This window comes from Myotis nattereri (genome assembly GCF_964212035.1).
Source record: "Myotis nattereri genome assembly, chromosome: 12".
Classification (NCBI taxonomy): Eukaryota; Metazoa; Chordata; class Mammalia; order Chiroptera; family Vespertilionidae; genus Myotis; species Myotis nattereri.
The window spans coordinates 80,629,815-80,648,390 of NC_138087.1; the positions used below are offsets into that span (position 1 = coordinate 80,629,815).

An 18,576-nucleotide genomic window follows, 5' to 3' on the forward strand; every position below is an offset into this window, starting at 1 on the left:
CCCCAGGCACTGGGCCAGCCCGGCACCCACCCACCAACTCCCACCTGGCCAGCCGGGGTGCGGCTGGGGGTTCTCCAGGACCTTGGGCGGGGCGGCGAAGGGGATGCCCTTGAAGATGTCCACAGAGCGGCCACCGATGCCGAAGAGGCCCAGCTTCTTGTTGACGCCCTCCACAAAGCCCCCTTCCGTGGGCACCACACCCAGCTGGGGAGAGGGCCAGGCTCAGGGGGCGCAGGCTGGGTGGGGTGGGGCGCAGGCTGGGTAGGGTGGCCACCCCTGCTGGCTCTAGGGGTCCAGGGCAGCTTCCAGGTGGGGGTTCCCTAGTCACGCCCGCCTGTAGCTGTGGGTTCCTGAGGAAGCCCCGCTCCTCGCCCCGTGGCAGGGCCCTGAGGAAGGAGACCCCGTCGCTGCCCCGGGGCTTCTGAGTGACCCTGGAGGGGCCCCGGCCACTGGCAAGCAGGTGGGTGTCGCCCTCAGGGGGCCGGGGGCCGGGCTCCGGGTTGAACTAGACCGAGGTCCAGACTCGTGTTCCGGCGCTGGGGGCTGTGATGGGCAACCTGCTGGCCTGCTCAGGGCCCAGCTCCCTTCTGTGCGGGGCCATGGCCATCCCCGGACAGAGGAACACCCTGAGGGCCGTGGTGGCCAAGGCGGACTCCGCAACTCAGCACTGAGGACGCCAGTGACCCTGGGGTGTTGTTTGTGTTTGGCGTCAGTGCACCCTGTGTGCCCTGGAGAGCACGTCTGTACCAGAACGTATTCGTGGTTTCTGACGTTCAAGTTCGCGGGCATGCTGTATTTGAGCTGCGCCTGTGCCACAGTGTGAGCGCAGATGCAGGAGCAGAAGAAGGGCCAGGAAAGTGCCTCCTGGATGTGGGCTCTCGGGGGCTCCTCCTGCCAGCGCCTGACCTGCCTGCTCCCCTCCCCTCTACCCTCCTTACCGCCCAACTGAGGTGCCGACCCACTTCCCAGGCCGGGTTTGGGGAGCAGACAGGGGCCCCTCCTTGCCCGCTGGGCTCTCGCTTACCGTTGCTGTGCTCACTACTGCCAAGCAGCAGGCGAGGCCTAAGACAGCCAGCTCCAGGCGCCCCATGGTGCGTGTGCCTGTCTCAGGGCCCCTGCCTCTGAGCAGGGGTATTTATGGGGCGGAACATCCGGGAGACATCCGGGAGCCGGGGCTGGCAGCTGCCTGTGGATGGTTCCCTTCCCCTCCCCTCACTCTGCCCATTCCTCCAGGCAGGACACCTGGGGCCAGGATAGCTGCCCTTCCTAGCCAGGCTCAGGGCCAAGGTCATGCAGGTGTGGGCACACACACACACACACTTAGACACACACACACACATTCATAGCTACTGTTCCCAGGCTGGGATGGTCCACCTTTGCCAGGACCCGCGGATCCGGGTGGCTGGTGCCCTCAGCCCACCTGGCCGGTTACTGGGAATGGTCAGGTGGCCCTGGACAGGGGCTACAGGGACTCGGTTGGGTGCACAGTGCCCTTCATTGTGGCTCATTGACAAGGGCCTGGTCTCACCCTCAGAGAAGGGGGCCTGCTTCCCTCCAGGCCCTGCCAGGCCCCCACTTCGAGCTCCGGAGCCCAGCAAAGGGTGTTCACAGGGGACTGGGCATGTCTCCTCCAGACAGAGAGGGCTAGGTGCTCCTGGGCAGCTACGTGGCTGAGCCTGGGTCCGAGGGCCCATGGGTGTGCAGTCTGCGCTGGGTGTGGGGACCCAGAGCAGCACAGGGAGATCCTGCCCTCAAGGAAGGCACCCCTCACACTCAGCACCAGCAGCCCTGGAGGGAGGACTGGAGGCTCAGGTGGGCACAGGTGTGGAGGGAAGGGGGCTCCCACCCAGCCTGGGGCTTCCCTGAGGAAGAGGAAGGGCCTGGCTTCAGAAATACCACGACCTGGGGCATTAGAGAGAGATAGAGAGTGGGACAGACAGAAACACATACAGAGGGAGAGACAGAGATAATGGAGACATGAAGAGACAGAGGGAGAGAGGTCTGAGCAGAGTGTGTGAGAGCAGAAAGGCAGCGTGTCGCTCGGGGAGGGTGTCTCACTCGGGAACCAGAGGAAGCTCCATGTACAAACCCCGGGCTCCTGCCTTTGTGGAGCTGGCAGCACTGCCTTCTCCAGGGTTGGGGGGCACTCAGGGCCCGGGAACAGCAGAGCCCTCCCAGGACAGCGGCCCCTTGCCCGGGCCCCTCAGCCCTTCGCTACCAGGAGCTGTGCTTGTACACAGGCCACAGCCCAGTTGACGTGCTGTCCCCAGCACCACATGGATTCACTGACACCGGCCACGCTGGCTGCCTGCGGATCCCAAACCCAGGTCTCCTGTGATGCTGGTGGGGAGGTTGCCCCACAGTGGGAAGCAGGAGCCGGGCAGGCTGGGCCTGTGGGTGAGGACCGGGGAGCAAAGGGTTTGAGGGTATGTTTGTTAAGAGGCCTTTGGCCAGCAAGTCCAATTCTGAGAACCTGTTCTCTAGGAAGTAATTCTGAGTATGTACAGATGGCCGTGGAGGCCACTCGTCACAGAGAGATGCAAATTACAACCACAGTGTTAATCAGCTGACACCGGCCTGGATGGCCACCGTCAGCAAGTCCACAAACGACAAGTGCTGGCCGGGTGTGGGGAAGAGGGAACCCTCATGCACTGCTGGTGGCATGCCCACTGGTGCAGCCACTGTGGAGAACAGTATGGAGCTGCCTCAGAAAATTAAAAATGGAACTGCTGTTTGACCCAGTGATCCCACTTCTGGGAATATCCTAAGAATCCTGAAGCACCAATCAGAAAGGATGTGTGCACCCCCATGTTCCTAGCAGCGTTATTGTCAATAGCCAAGATCTGGTAACAGCCCAAGTGCCAATCAATAGACGAGTGGATGATAAAAGGCTGTGGTACATTCACACCTTGGAATACTAAATAGCAGTGAAAACGAAGGGACTCTTACCCTTGGAGACAGCTTGGACTGACCTAGAGAGTATTATGCTGAGCTTAATAAGCCAGTGGGAGAAAGACAAGTATCACATGATCTCACTCATGTGGAATCTAATGAACCAAATAAACTGTGACGAATAAAACAGAACCATCGACATGGAAGCATGGAACAGAAGGACAGATCTCGGAGTGATGGTGGAGGGAGGGCAGCAAGAGATTAATCGAGAACTATTAGGCATATATTCCTAGACAATAGACAGGGGAGAGACAGGGCTGGGGTGGGAGCTGAGTGGAGAGGGGCCGAGAGGGCAAATGGCAGACATCTGCAATACTCTCAACAACACGATTTCAAATAGCCCGGCCAGTGTGGTTCAATTGGTTGAGCGCCTTCCCATCTTCCCTTGCACCAACAGGTCACCCTTCGCATTGCCAATACTGCACATGGGGGCCTCACTCCCCAGTAGGGGGCTTGCAGGAGGCTGCCGATCTGTGTATCTATCAGATCCATGTTATTCTCTCTCCTCCCTGTCTGAAAAGAAAATCAATAATAAAGAAAAATGTTTAGACTAGGCAGTGACTGAGACAGGAAGTTGAATAGCAGCAGCTGGGAGAGGGGAGATACTCATCAGTGGACACACTTTCTGTTTGGAGTGATGCAATGATTTGGGACTAGATGGTGGTGATGGTTGCACAATAGTGTGACTGCAGTGAATATCACTGAATTGAACTCATAAATCCTTAAACTATAGTATTTTTTGTGATTTATATTTTACCCCGATTTTTAAAGACACTTGCAAGGACCACCTCCTGAGCCAGGATGGGGCTGCCTTCCTTTGGAGGGAGAGGGAGGAGTTTGGCTGGGCCTGTGGTTTCTGCTGCCCACCATGAGCAATTCATAGATTTCAAGTTCAGAACAGAACCCGCCTGCACTAATTGGGGGAGTGTAGACAGATCACAGCTGCCACTGGGGAGGCGAGGCGGGGAGCACTGGCCAGGGGCCTCTGTCGGGGACTTCGCATTCTGTTCTCCAGGGCCGGGCCTTCCTTTACGGGATTGGGTCTGAAGAATTATAACCTCCATGTTGTATAACAAAACTGCTGTTTGAAGCTCTCTGCTATTGTTAGGTAGCCCCTAGTCCTGTAAACTCCGTCACTGTAAATTCTGTCACTTTAAGACCGTCTCTTATTACTTGGTTTTCAGTTCAAATAATAGAAAAAGAGAAATGTAACTGTCTGACCTTGCAAGCTAGCCATCCCATGTAATAGACTAACATAGACTAATACTGATAATAATTCCCCTATTCGCATGCCAGGTACTAACTCATTCTGTATTCAAGGTTACAAGTGTCTCCAACAGTAACTCACACAGAGTTCTTCGTAATATCTGCAAACAAAGAGGCTCGAAAAGAATACATACGGGAAACTTCCTGTAAGTGTGGCTCAGAGATTAGGAAGAGACACCTCCCTCTGGGCCGAGCGCAATAAATGACTCCTAATTAATTGGCTCATTAAGGGGTCCTGTATCTCACTCGCTGATTTATGATACAACAGAACCCTCCGGGAACCCGTCTTGGAAAGGCCTGTCTGGTGGCGCTGTGTCCCTGGAAGGATGTGTGATGCAGCTCATTTAAGGCCACAGCTGGGCCCCGGGAACCAGGAGCTGCCGCTCTTCACAGGCTTCATTTCACCCAGGACCAGGCGCCGGGCCGCCCCCCTCGCCTGCCCGCACGCACGTGGTCTGAGGAGTCCCAGGTGAGTGCGGGTTTGCAGGATAGACGTGCTGATTACTGCCCCCTCCCCGCTGGCCCAGAGGAACCCAGGGCTGTGAGGTCTGAGGTCCTCCTCTCGGGCTGTGACCAGTGTAGACTCCCTGGTACTGAAGGGTAGACGGGCTGGAGCCCTGAGAGCCCGCAGCCCCTGGCTGGCTGCCCTCGCTGTCCAGGGCTGTGCTGTGGTTCTGCCATGGGGAGGTGGGCGCTTGGATCCTCTCGTGGGGGAGGTGAAAGGATGGGGCAGGGCGGGCGGGAGGAACACCACCCACACTGCCCGCTGTTCCCACCGCCTGGCCAGGGAAACACTGGACGGTGTCCATCAGGGTAGCCGGCTGGTGCCCTGAGCTGCCCCTGCCATGCACACACCCCCAGCAGGAGCCTTCTCTCCTCTGAGCCCTCACGCCTGCTCTGAGCTGACCTGGTGAGCTTTGGTGTCTCAAACCTGGGCCTGAGTCCTCGCTGTGAGGGCCTGGGGCACGTGAGCCCTCTTGGAGCCCTGGCGCTGTAGGACATGGGCCAGCATGGCCAGCTTCTGATGGAAGCGGTGCCTGAACCTCCCCAGGCACAGAGAAGGGAGGGGGAGCGATGAGGATGGGAGACCAAGGCCCTGAGGGCGTGGGCCGGCATCATGGTGGAGACCCTCCAGGCACCCGCCTCAGCTAGACAGGGGGAGGGGGAGCAACTAGAAAAGGCCTCAGCCCAATTTTTTTAAATGGCCCAATGGGAGGACCGAATAGACGTGTCAGGAAACAGCTGAGCCCATTGCACGCAGCCAATGAGGACCCGGAGGACGGCCGATTAAGTGGACTGTGTCCCTCCCCCAGGTGAGCCTGTGCAATGGGCGGACACCCGCTCTCCAGAGCGCAGTCAGGTCTCGCTTGAAAGGTGAGCCTGTCTCACAGTGACTGTCTACAACGGGATGTCCACAGTGCCCACCGCCCGGGCCAGGTGAGGTCAGGATGGGGGAGCCCTCGGTGCAGGCGGTGCCCCGTCCCAGACCTTCCTGAGGTGGCCATGGCCCTGCGTCTGACCTCTGCCTTCTGCTCCGCTTCAGACTCTAGTGAGCAGCACCCCTGGCCCTGCCGGTGGGCACCCAAGGCCCAGCCCTTGTACTCTCTGCTCTGAGCCCAGGGTACTATCTCTCCTGGGACCCAGCTGGAGGCAATTCCGTTTCTCTCCCAGGCCAGTCCCGTTAAACAGAGCCCGCTCCCCGCACCCTGAAGTCTTGGCCGAGGCTGGGTCAACTGGTCCGGAGGCAACTGCCCACGGAGCCCGGGGCCCCTCTCAGGGCTGACCCTTCTCTGACCCTCTTGTCTCCTCTGAATTGAGGGGGGCACCCCACTTCCTGAGCCAAACACAGGCAGAGACTGTGGGGGAAGCTGAGGTCATGAGGGCAAAGAGGGTTGCCAGAGAGAGAAGCGGCTTTATTCAGGAAGAGCTGGGGAGGGAGGTGGGCTCCCTGGGTCTCACCTGTGGCCTCTGGGGCCAGGACATTAGAAGCCGATGGCTGCGGACATCTGAGCGCCCTCAGAGTCACCAGTGGGGGGCTCAGGGGGCAGCCTCAGAGTTGTCCGAGGGGGGCATAGGGACGGTCAAAGAGTCGTCTGAGGGGGGCACGCATGCGGCCCTGTCCCCGGTCACGGTGGGCAGTGCCTGGTAGGTCTGGGTCCAGTACTGCAGGTAGCTGCTCCTCAGGTGCTGCTTCATGGACTGGCCATCCATCTTGTTGTTAATTTCCAGGTAGTTGTCGTTTTCCTGGGTGTAGGGCTCCCATTGGGTGGGCACAGCCATGTGGCCCTGGTTGGGGTCCCTGCAGATGAGGAAAAGGCCATGTGGGGTCTGAGGGCTCACAAGAGGCTGGAGACCTCCATGCTGACCCGAACCACCAGGGCACCTCACTGTCTCCTGGGCATAGCCTTGGCATGTATATGATCTGGGCTCAACCAGGAGCTCTATCCTCACACAAGAGGTACTGGGGCTCAGAGAGGTTAAGTGTACATGAGGGGACAGGCATGTGGGCCCAGTGGCAGGAGGCCTGGCCCAGCCTCACCCGCCTTACCCAGTTCTGGCAAAGTTGGTCCAGTAGGCGATCATGGTCCTGGAGACAGTCCTGTCTTGGGCCCGGTAGCCCAGGGGGGTGGCGAAGGGCTTCCCAAACACATACTGAAGGTTATCACCGTGGTTGGCGCACACCCAACTCGGGTACAACGGATTGCGAGCCGGGTGGGAGTACAGGTAGGTGTAGGTCCGGGCACTCCTGAGGAGGGAGGGACACGGCCCACGTTGGCAGGGAACTCAGCTGGGCTGCCCAGCCCAGAGCTGGGCCCTGGAGTGAGGCCCTGAGGAGAGCGGGGAGGAACCGGGAAATCCCCAGACTCAAGAGGAACCTGGATCCCTGCACCGGGGAAGGGAAGGCCGTGGGGTTTGTGGTTCTGGGATTTCAAGTGTGTCCACACTTCCCTCCCCAAAGCCTATGGAGGCGTCTTCCTTCCTGTTCTCTGCAGATGAGTTTATGTTCTTCGTCGGGCACATACCTGACCCACCCAATGAACAACACAAGTTCATGTAGTTGCTACAAGCTTTCATCCTACACTTCCTAGGCCTCGCTTTCTCTCCCTTCCGTGTCGGCATCCCTAATGTGCTTTTTATTTGCACTGGAGGTTTACCAGGTGGCCGCAGGCCAAAGTTGTTATGAATGTTGGCAAACTCCAAACCCCCAACAGAGACCATCATCCCGTGTTCTGTCCCCCTCGGCCTGGGGGCTGCGGGGAGGCTGCAGACACTGCAGGGAGGCCTGTGGGCTGAGGGAATGGGGGACTGATAACCTGATAGATAGAGCACCTGAATTAATCTGAAAGGTAACCCTATTATTTTCAATCTTAGAACACACATACTTATGTGAAGAGGGGGTTAAGGTTTTCTTAAGTTTCCTTTGAACGCCTGTGCAAAGCAATGAAGGAGGTGACTCAGCTGTGAATCCAGCAAGCAGAACCGATAAGCAGGGACACACTGACCCACCAGAAGTCAAAACATAATCTCATCCCCCTCGTCTCATCCCCATCGTCTCATCCCCATCATCTCATCCCCATCATCTCATCATGTGATGACTACAATAGCTGAGGTCTGGGGACCCCCAGGGCTGCACATAGCACCCCAGCCCGTCCCCTTTTTAGTCCTGTCCCCTGTACCTGCTGGACGACAGGATTTGAATGCTTGTAAGCACCCCGTCTTCTTGGTGGGCTGGCCTTCTCAATAAACGCCTCATATGTTCAACCCGGCCTTTGTGATTGGACACAGGGACAGGCAGCCCCAGGCCACCCGGGGGCTTCCCTGTAACACGAGGAGGGTTTTGTAAAGGCCCCTGAGCTGGGAGGTGAGGAGGGGCCTTCTCAGTCTCGTCAGGCCTGGGCAAGGCAGATGGAGCAGGCACCGCTGGGACCCCATCACGGCTGTCCTGGGCCTCCCTGACTCCCTGAGTCATCCCCCGGGGAGGCCTTGCTGGGTTGGTGTGTGACCCAGATGGGTTCCCCTGCCCAGGCCCTCACTTGGTGTTTGCTCTATGCTGGGCCACGGCCATCTTCGTGGGCATCAGGAAGTAGACATCGGTCTCAAAGTCCACCACCGTCTTCTTCCAGGCCTCCTGGGAGGAGTCCTCGGCCCAGGACGCCGTGTAGAAGTCAAAGGTGGCATTGGCACCTCTGGGCCCCTTCACGATGGTGACCTGGCTGACCAGCTTGAAGAAGTCCTCCCTGCAGGGACCAAGCCGGTACTGGACCCTTTTCCCTGGCCAGTGGGAGGCAACCCCCCCCCCCGTCCCCCTGCCTGGGGCTGCATATGGCCCCCTCCACCTGCTGGCCTCCTCTTTTAGCTGATGCCTCCCAAAAAGGTCCCCAGGCACTGCCCTGGGCTCTGCGTCCTACTTACCCCGTGACAGTCAGCAAGTCCACGTTGATGGCCAGCACGTCAACGCTGGCAAACATGTAGCCATCCCTGTCGTTGGTGCCAGCGATGTAGTCGATGTCGGCCGCGTTGGCAAAAAGGTTGATGGGGTCGTTGGGGATGAAGTCTCCGTCCACGACAGGCAGGAGGCCGAAATAGTTCTGGAAGGGGTCTGTGTGGAGAGCAGCGGTCCTCACACCTTTCAGAGCCCCCCTGCCAGGCCCTAGACCCGGGGGCAGTCCTGTCCAGACCAGGGTCCTCAGCCTGTCCCCTGACATGGGGCCGGATAATTCTAAGGCCTGGGCTGCCCTTCGGGTGTGGAGCAGCTTCCCTGGCCCCGTCCGCTAGAGGTCAGCACCCCCAGTGTGGCGGCCCAGACTGTGTGCAGATGCCACGGGCTCCCTGGGGCAAAACCTTCCCGCTGACAGCCACTGGGCCTGAGGCCCCTGAAATTGGGTGCAAATGACTGTTTCTGTCCGTTGTTGGGGGAAAATGTGCACCAGCTTCCCAAGGGGGTCAGGACCCAGGGAGGCTCAGAGGGAGGGATGGCGCCCTTGGCACAGCCATTCGAGGCCACGAGGCAACAAGGACCCCGGCAGCACCGGGCTCCCAGGGACGCCAGTGAGCGGGTGACAGGCCAGGCCGCAGACCCGGAACTTCCTCACATCTTTGGGAGCATGGCCGTCCCCCCATATGGAGTCCCCACTCACACCTCTGGCCCAACAAGGGCATCTTATAGGCCAGTGTCAGGGCCCGGGGGCCAGTGGCCTTCAGACACTTGGCCATCCTGGCGGTATCATCCAGGGGGCAGCCCACCTCTTTGGCGATCTGGGGGTTGGGAGGAGACAGGTAGGTGAAGCCAGTGCGGGGGGCCATGGGGATTGGGACAAGGCATGGACAGGAGGTAACACTCCCCGCTCCCCCACCGCAGCTCCCATTTACCCCCTTGGCCCAGGAGAGAGGGTTCTTCTGGATGGCCCAGGGGGCCAGCGCCACGCCGCTCTGGCTGATGGCTCGCCGGATGAGGCCCTTGCTATAGGGAGAGAGGGTCTGCGACACACAGAGGTCCTGTCACCAAGGCCTCGCCTCTCCAGCTCACCCGGGCGCCACAGGGACCACCAGACTGGCAGCTTCATGCTGTTCCCCACAGCCCCCACCAGCTCCCTCAGCCCCCAACAGCTCCCTCAGCCCCCATCATCTCTCCACGCCCTGTCATCTCCCCCAGTTTCCATCAGCTCCCCTAGCCACCATTAGCTCCCCCAGCCCCAATCAGCTCCTCCTGTCTCCATCAGCTTCCCCAGTTCCCATCTGCTCCCCGAGGCCCCGTCAACTCCCCCACCTCCCATAACCTACCCTCCAGGTCCTCCCCCCCGCAACATCCTGGGAGGAGGACCTGTCCTCCCAGGGTCCCCAGACCTGCAGAGAGACGCTGGCACCTCCGGCTGATTCTCCAAAGATGGTGATGTTGTCGGGGTCCCCCCCGAAGGCCGCAATGTTCCTCTTCACCCATGCGATGGCCATGTGCTGGTCCCAAAGGCCGTAGTTACCTGGGGAAGGAGCCCATCAGGGACTGGGGTGGTAGGAGAGTGTCCTCCATGTGGAGGCCCCTGTCAAGCCACAGGATGGTGCAGGGCAGGTCCCCAGGAACCTGGTTGAATGAGGTGCTGGAGAGGGTGTGAGGCTCAGGTAGGGGACCAGGAGCAGGAGGGCCAGGCTGCTCATCGCTCTCCCTGACAACGTCCCTCTTGTCTGTCCCATGGCCCTGTGTCCCCCTAGACACCACCTCAGTGTCTCATCTTCTGTCTCTCACTGGGTCCCTTTTCCCGCACCCTGGTCTCCCTGGGTCCCTGTTCCTGCTCCCTGGTGTCTCTGGGTCCCTGTCCCTGATCCCTGATGTCTCTGGGTCCCTGTTCATGCTCCCTAGTGTCTCTGGGTCCCTGTTCCTCCTCCCTAGTGTCTCTGGGTCCCCGTTCCTGCTCCCTGGTCTCCCTGGGTCCCTGTGCCTGCTCCCTGGTCTCCTTGGCTCCCTGTTTTTGCTCCCTAGTGTCTCTGGGTCCCTGTCCCTGCTCCCTGGTGTCTCTGGGTCCCTGTTCCTGCTCCCTAGTGTCTCTGGGTCCCTGTTCCTCCTCCCTAGTGTCTCTGGGTCCCTGTTCCTGCTCCCTAGTGTCTCTGGGTCCCTGTCCCTGCTCCCTGGTGTCTCTGGGTCCCTGTTCCTGCTCCCTGGTCTCCCTGAGTCCCTGTTCCTGCTCCCTGGTCTCCTTTGATCCCTGTGCCTGATCTCTGGTCTCCCTGGGTCCCTGTCCCTGATCCCTGATGTCTCCGGGTCCCTGTGCCTGCTCCCTAGTGTCTCTGGGTCCCTGCCAGGCTGGCTGGCAGCCTCTTCTCTCACTATAGCTGCCGATGGGCTCCTGTGTCTTACTGTCCATCCCCAGCTTCCTGCTCTGCCAGTAGAATTCTGGGTCTCTCTGGGAGTTGTTGGGAGAAAGCAGTGCTGAAGGGACCCCCAACTGCTCCCTCACCCTGGCCAAGGCGCCCAGCACACCTGGCAGGTTGGCATCCCCAGTGCTGAGGAAGCCCAGCGCCCCGAGGCGGTAGTTGAAGGTGACCACAATGACATTGCCCCGCATGGCGATTTCCTCCCCGTCGTACTCATAGTTATTGAAGAAGCTTTTTTCTTTGGCTGACCCCATGAGGAAGCCTCCTCCGTAGATCCAGATCATGACAGGCAGGTTCTGGGAAACTGAGACAGGAGAGCAGGCCCCGTGACCCCAGCTGCCCCTCCCTATCCCCTCTGCGTGCTTGTTTCAGGGAATTTCAGCTCTGGAGCCCACACACAGCCAAGGAGCTGGGCAGGGCTTGGCCTCTTTCTGCAGGTTCGGGGACCTGGAGGGCACGGGGTGGGGGGATGCACCTTCCTTCTGGCCCTGGGGGACCCAGATGTTGAGGAAGAGGCAGTCCTCGGAGCCCTTGGTATTTAACTGGGTGAGAGTGATTTGCAGGCATTGCTGCTTGAAGTCCTTGGCCTTCAGGGTCCCTGTGGGAGGGCAGAGGGGCTGACGTGAGGATGGTGGCCCCACCAGCCACCCCAGGCACTGCGCCAGCCCGGCACTCACCCACCGACTCCCACCTTGCCAGCCGGGGTGCGGCTGGGGGTTCTCCAGGGCCTTGGGTGGGGCGGCGAAGGGGATGCCCTTGAAGACGTCCACAGAGGGTCCGCCGATGCCGAAGAGCCCCAGCTTCTTGTTGACGCCCTCCACGAAGCCCCCTTCCGTGTGCACCACGCCCAGCTGGGGAGAGGGCCCGGCTCAGCGGGTGCAGGCTGGGTGGGGTGGGGCCACCCCTGCTGGCTCTAGGAGTTTAGGACCGCTTCCTGGTGGGGCCCCTAGTCTCACCCGCCTGTAGCTGTGGGTTCCTGTGGAAGCCCCGCTCCACACCCCGTAGCAGGGCCCTGAGGAAGGAGACCCTGTAGCTGCCGAGAGACTCCTGAGTGACCCTGGAGGGACCCCGGCCAACGGCAAACTGGTAGGTGTTGCCCTCTCGGGGACTGGGGACCGGTGACCAGGCTGCAGGTTAAATAGATCGAGGTCCAGACTCCTGTTCCGGCGCTGGGGGCTGTGATGGGCAACCTGCTGGCCTGCTCAGGGCCCAGCTCCCTTCTGTGCGGGGCCATGGCCATCCCCGGACAGAGGAACACCCTGAGGGCCCTGGTGGCCAAGGCGGACTCCGCAGATCAGCTCTGAGGATGCCAGTGACCCTGGGGTGTTGTTTGTGTTTGGCATCAGTGCACCCTGTGTGCCCTGGAGAGCGCCTGTACCAGAACGTATTCGTGGTTTCTGACATTGAAGTTCGCGGGCGACCTGTATTTGAGCTGCGTCTGGACCGTCGTGTGAGCACGGATGCAGGAGCAGAGGAAGGGCCAGGAAAGTGCCTGCTGGGTGTGGGCTCTCGGAGACTCTTCCTGCCAGCGCCTCACCTGCCTGCCCCCCTTCACCCGCACACCTACCCTCCGAGGTGTCTGAACCAGTTCCCAGCCTGGGTTTGGGGAGCAGACAGGGGCCCCTCCTCGCCCGCTGGGCTCTCGCTTACCTTTGCGGCGCTCACTACTGCCAAGCAGCAGGCGAGGCCTAAGACAGGCAACGCAAGGCGCCCCATGGTGCGTGTGCCTGTCTCGGGGGCCCTGCCTGTGTGAGGGGTATTTATGGGGCTGGAGACATCCGGGAGACATCCGGGAGTTGGGGCTGGCAGCTGCCTGTGGATGGTTCCCTTCCCTCCCCTCCCTCTGCACCTCCCTCCAGGCAGGATACCTGGGGCCAGGATAGCTGCATTCCAGCCAGGCTCAGGGCCAAGGTCATGCAGGTGTGGGCACACACACACTCTCAGACACACACACACACGCATAGCTGCCCTTTCCTGGCAGGTCAGGCAAGGCCAAGGTCACAGAGGTGTGTGCTCGCGCACGCACACACACACACACACACACATACACACACACGTGTGCACAGGTGCAGGGATGGTCCGAGTTGCCCGTGATCTGCTGTTCCCGGGTGCCTGGTGCCCTCAGTGCACCTGGGCTGGTAACTGGAAATACTCAGGTGGCCCAGGCCAGGGGCTGAGGGTTGGGACCTTGGTGGGTACAATTGTGGCTCATTGACAAGGGCCTGGGCCAGCCGTGGGCAAACTACGGCCCGCGTGCCGATCCGGCCCGTTTGAAATGAATAAAACTATTGAAAAAAAACACCGAACCCTTTTATGTAATGATGTTTACTTTGAATTTATATTAGTTCACACAAACACTCCATCCATGATTTTGTTCTGGCCCTCCTGTCCAGTTTAAGAACCCATTGTGGCCCTCGAGTCAAAAAGTTTGCCCACCCCTGGCCTGGGCTCACCCTCAGAGAAGGGGGCCTGCTTCCCTCCAGGCCTGGCCTGGCCCCCTCCTGGAGCTCCGGAGCCCAGCAAAGGGAGTTCACAGGGGACTGGGCATGTCGCCTCCGGACAGAGCGAGCTATGTGCTCCTGGGCAGCCACGTGGCTGAGCCTGTACCCGAGGGCCCACGGGTGTGCAATCTGAGCTGGGTGTGGGGACCCAGAGCAGCACAGGGCGATCCTGCCCTCAGGGAGGGCACCCCTCACACTCAGTACCAGCAGCCCTGGAGGGAGGACTGGAGGCTCAGGTGGGCACAGGTGTGGAGGAAGGGGGGTCCCGCCCAGCCTGATGGCTTCCCTGAGGAAGAGGAAGGACCTAGCTTCAGAAATGCACTATGACCTGGTCATCAGAGAGAGATAGAGGGTGGGACAACAGAAGGAGAGACAGAGAGACAGAGAGAGGGAGAGAGAGAGACAGACAGAGATAATGGAGACATGAAGAGACAGGGAAAGAGGTCTGGGCAGAGTGTGTGAGAGCAGAAAGGCAGCGTGTGGCTCGGGGAGGGTGTCTCACTCAGGAACCAGAGGAAGCTCCATGGACAAACCCCGGGCTCCTGTCTTTGTGGAGTTGGCAGCACTGCCTTCTCCAGGGATGGGGGTCGCTCAGGCCCGGGGACAGCAGAGCCCTCCCAGGCCAGCGGCCCCTCGCCTGGGCCCCTCAGCCCTTCGCTACCAGGAGCCGTGCTTGTACGCAGGCCACAGCCCGGCTCATGTCACGCCTGGGGCTGTGCCCAGCACCACATGGATCCACAGACACCGGCCACGCTGGCTGCCTGCGGATCCCGAGCCCAGGTCTCCTGCGATGCAGGTGGGGAGGGCCCCACAGTGGGAAGCAGGAGCCGGGCAGGCTGGGCCTGTGGGTGAGGACCTGGGGGCAAAGGGTTTGAGGGTGCGTTTGTTGCCCATCGGTAGATGAGTGGATAAAAAGCTGTGGTACATTCACACCTTGGAATACTATGTGGCTGTAAAAAGGAAGGATCTCTTACCTGTTGAGACAGCCTGGAGCGACCAGGAGGCTATTATGCTGAGTGAAGTGAGCAAGTAGGAGAAAGACAAGTGTCACATGATCGCACTCATGTGGAATCTAATGAACCAAATAAACTGACAAATAAAACAGAACCATTGACATGGAAGCATCGAACAGAAGGACAGATCTCGGAGTGAAGGTGGAGGGAGGGTGGGAGGAGATGAATCCAGAACTTCTGTTTGGGTCAGTGATTTGGGTCAGTGGTTCGAACTTGGACTGAAGGGTCTCAGGTTTGATTCCAGTCAGGGGCAGGTGCCAGGGTGGTGGGCCTGATTCCCAGTAGAGTGTGTGTAGAAGGCAGCCAATCAAAGGTTCTCTCTCATCATTGATGTTTCTGGCTCTCTCTCCCACTCCCTTCCTCTCTGAAATAAAAAATACATATATTTTAAAAAGTAAAATAAACAAAATAGCCCGGCCGGTGTGGTTCAGTTGGCTGAGCGTCTTCCCATGCACCAACAGGTCACCCTTCCCATTCGCAGACAATGCACATGCAGGCCTCAATCCCCAGTAGGGGGCACGCAGGAGGGAGCCGATCCATCCTATATCATACAGGCTAATATGGAAATCGTTCCCACGGGAATTTGACCAACCAGGAGTTCGACCGCTGGCTATGATGTGCACTGACCACCAGGGAGCAGCGTGGAATGAAGGAAGGCCCGAGTCGGCAGCCAGCAGGGCATGTAGACTGGGGCATGGGGGAAGGAAGGCCCCAATCAGCCCTGGTCGCTGGCCAGGTCTAGGGACCCATCAGTGCATGCATTTCCTGCACCAGACCTCTAGTGTATCTATCAGATCTGTGTTTCTCTCTCTCCTTCCCTCTCTAAAAACAAAATAAATTATAAAAAAGTGACAGAAATGTTTAGAATAGGCAAATAGACTGAGACAGGAGGTAGAATATATTAATAGGACTCAGAGGAGGGCAGTTACTGTGAAATGGTACAAAGTTTTTGTTTTAGTGATGCAAAGTTTTGGAACTACATAATGGTTATCATTGCACATTAGTGTGATTGCAATTAATATCACTGAATTAAAGTCTTAAAATTGTTCAACTAGAGTATTTTCTGTTATGTATATTTTACCCTGATGGTTTTTTAAAAAATATATTTTTATTGATTTCAGAGAAGAAGGGAGAGGGAGTGAGAAATAGAAACATCAATGATGAGAGAGAATCACTGATCAGCTGCCTCCTGCAAGCCCACACTGGGGATCCAGCCCACAACCCAGGCATGGGCCCTTGACCAGAATCAAACCCGGGACCCTTCAGTCCTCAGGCCAATGCTCTGTCCTCTGAGCCAAACCGGCTAGGGCTTTCCCTGATATTTAAAAAGTAACAGTTGCAAGGACCACCTCCTGACCCAGGACAGGGCTGCCTTCCTTTGGCGGAAGAGGGAGGAGTTTGGCTGGGCCTGTGGTTTCTGCTGCCCACCAGGAGGAATTGGTAGATTTCAAGTTCAGTAGGAACCCACCTGCACTAAGTGGGGGAGTGTAGACAGATCAAAGCTGCCACTGGGGAAGGCGAGGCGGGGAGCACTGGCCAGGGGCCTCTGTTGGGGACTTCCCTTTCTGTTCTCCAGGGCGCGGGCCTTCCTTTACCGAATTGGAACCCGTCCTGAGAAGGCCTCTCTGGCAGCGTTGTGTCTGGGGAAGTGTGGAGAGCGGTTACAGCCTTTGGACAGGTTCAAACCTCAGATAATGAGAGGGCAGGTCCTCTGGTGGCAAAGCCACATGCAAGCCCTGCCTTAGAGGGCAAAGCCCTCCCAACACAGTTATAACCAAAGGCTATAGTTATACACTTGACCGTATGGTCCGAACCTGCGGTCCCAGGTGGCACAGTGATAGAGGCTGTGGGAGGTGCAGCATTGATAGAGATCAGGTGCATGTAATTGAGTAGACTGCAAACCTGTGAGACACTGTAAACATCTTGAGCCCTTCCTTTGCCTCGTGGGAACTGGCTATTAAACAAAGACTCAGCGTGCAGGCTGTGGCCCTGTCTCTCCATCCGAGAGCAGCGTCCCACCCAGCCCCAGCTTTATTCTCTTGTCTGTCGCCTTCTTCTATTTTTTTAAAAAATATATTTTATTGTATTTTATACAGAGAGGCTGGGAGAGGGATAGAGAGTTAAAACATTTACCAGCTGCCTCCTGCACACCCCTACTGGGGATGTGCCCGCAACCAAGGTACATGCCCTTGACCCCAATCGAACATGGGAACCTTCAGTCTGTAGGCCGATGCTCTATCCACTGAGCCAAACTGATTAGGGCTTGTCTGTCCTTCTTTATTCCTTCATCACCCCCGCCCCCTCAGGTTCACCCCTGGCCGTGCTGAGCGAGGCGCAAGGAAGGAATTGTGATGCAGCTCATTTAAGGCGACAGTTGGGCCCCGGGAACCAGGAGCTGCCCCTCTTCACAGGCTTCATTTCACCCAGGACCAGGCGCTGGACCGCCCCCCTCGCCTGCCCGCACGTGGTCTGAGGAGTCCCAGGTGAGTGCGGGTTTGCAGGATAAATGTGCTGATTCCTGCCCCCTCCGCAATGGCCCAGAGGAACCCAGGGCTGTGAGGTCTGAGGTCCTCCTCTCGGGCTGTGACCAGTTTAGACTCACTGGTCCTGAGGGTAGACGGGCTGGAGCCCTGAGAGCCCGCAGCCCCTGGCTGGCTGCCCTCGCTGTCCAGGGCTGTGCTGTGGTTCTGCCATGGGGAGGTGGGCGCTTGGATCCTCTAGTGGGGGAGGTGGAAGGACGGGGCAGGGCGGGCGGGAGGAACACCACCCACACTGCCCGCTGTTCCCACCGCCTGGCCAGGGAAACACTGGACCGTGTGCATCAGGGTGACTGGCTGGTCCCCTGGAGCTGCCGGTGCCATGCACACCCCCAGCAGGAGCCTCTCTCCTCTGAGCCCTCACGCCTGCTCTGAGCTGACCTGGTGAGCTTTGGTGTCTCAGACCTGGGCTTGAGTCCTCGCTGTGAGGGCCTGGGGCACGTGACCCCTCTTGGAGCCCTGGCGCTGTAGGACATGGATCAACATGGCCAGCTTCTGAAGGGATGGGGAGGGACGAGGATGGGAGACCAAGGCCCTGTGGGCATTGGCCAGCATCATGGTGGAGACCCTCCAGGCACCGGCCTCAGCTAGACAGGGGGAGGGGGAGGCAACTAGAAAAGGCCTCAGCCCAATTTTACTAAGTGGCCCAATGGGAGGACCGAGTCGACGTGCCAGGAAACAGCTGAGCCCATAGCACACAGCCAATGAGGAACCGGATGAGGGCTGATTAAGTGGACTGTGTTTCTGCCCCAGGTGAGCCCGTGCAATGGGCGGACACCCGCTCTCCAGAGCGCAGTCAGATCTCGCTTTCACCGCACTTCTGTCTCCGAGTCCCTATTTGAGTTTGGACAGGTGAGCCTGTGTCACAGTGACTGTCTACAACGAAGGTGTCCACAGTGCCCACCGCCTGGGCCATGTGAGGTCAGGATGGGGGAGCCCTCGGTGCAGGCGGTGCCCTCTCCCAAACCTTACTGAGGTGGCCATGGCCCTGCGTCTGATCTCTGCCTCCTGCTCCCCTCCGGACTCTGCCAGAGCCAGCAGGCAGCACCCCTGGCCCTGCCGGTGGGCACCCAAGGCCCAGCCCTGTCCCCTCCGCTCTGAGCCCAGAGGGATGCGTTATTGTCTCTGCCTGGGATCCAGCTGGAGGTGATACCGTTTCCTTCCCAGGCCATTCTCTTTAAACAGAGCCCGCTCCCTGGACCCTGAGGGCGTGGCCGAAGCTGAGTCCATTGTACTGGTCCAGATGCAACTTCCCATGGGGCCGGGGGCCGCACTCAGGACCAGCAGCCTGAGCTCCGCCCAGGCGCTGACGCCTCTCTGACCCTCTTTCCTCCATATAAATGAGGGGTCACCCCACTTCCTGAGCAGGACACGAGGAGAGACTATACGGGAAGCTGAGGTAATGAGGGCAAAAAGGGTTGCCATAGGGAGAAGCAGCTTTAT

The 18,576-nt window shown here is 59.0% G+C and overlaps 1 protein-coding gene across 1 annotated transcript in view; it reads right to left on the minus strand.

The window, feature by feature from the left end:
- The window catches only part of LOC308527790 (uncharacterized protein), a gene marked incomplete at both ends in the record, with an annotated part of 35,199 nt that extends 22,401 nt beyond the window's left edge, over window positions 1-12,798 (minus strand). The window contains 16 exon segments of the mRNA XM_081103185.1: window positions 45-204; window positions 335-505; window positions 748-807; window positions 5,150-5,255; window positions 6,223-6,260; window positions 6,262-6,517; window positions 6,767-6,964; window positions 8,253-8,456; window positions 8,632-8,818; window positions 9,357-9,474; window positions 9,589-9,696; window positions 10,063-10,193; window positions 11,189-11,386; window positions 11,558-11,680; window positions 11,774-11,933; window positions 12,733-12,798. Of these exon segments, the coding sequence (XP_080959311.1) occupies window positions 45-204; window positions 335-505; window positions 748-807; window positions 5,150-5,255; window positions 6,223-6,260; window positions 6,262-6,517; window positions 6,767-6,964; window positions 8,253-8,456; window positions 8,632-8,818; window positions 9,357-9,474; window positions 9,589-9,696; window positions 10,063-10,193; window positions 11,189-11,386; window positions 11,558-11,680; window positions 11,774-11,933; window positions 12,733-12,798 (2,284 nt within the window).
- Window positions 12,799-18,576: the final 5,778 nt, after the last annotated feature.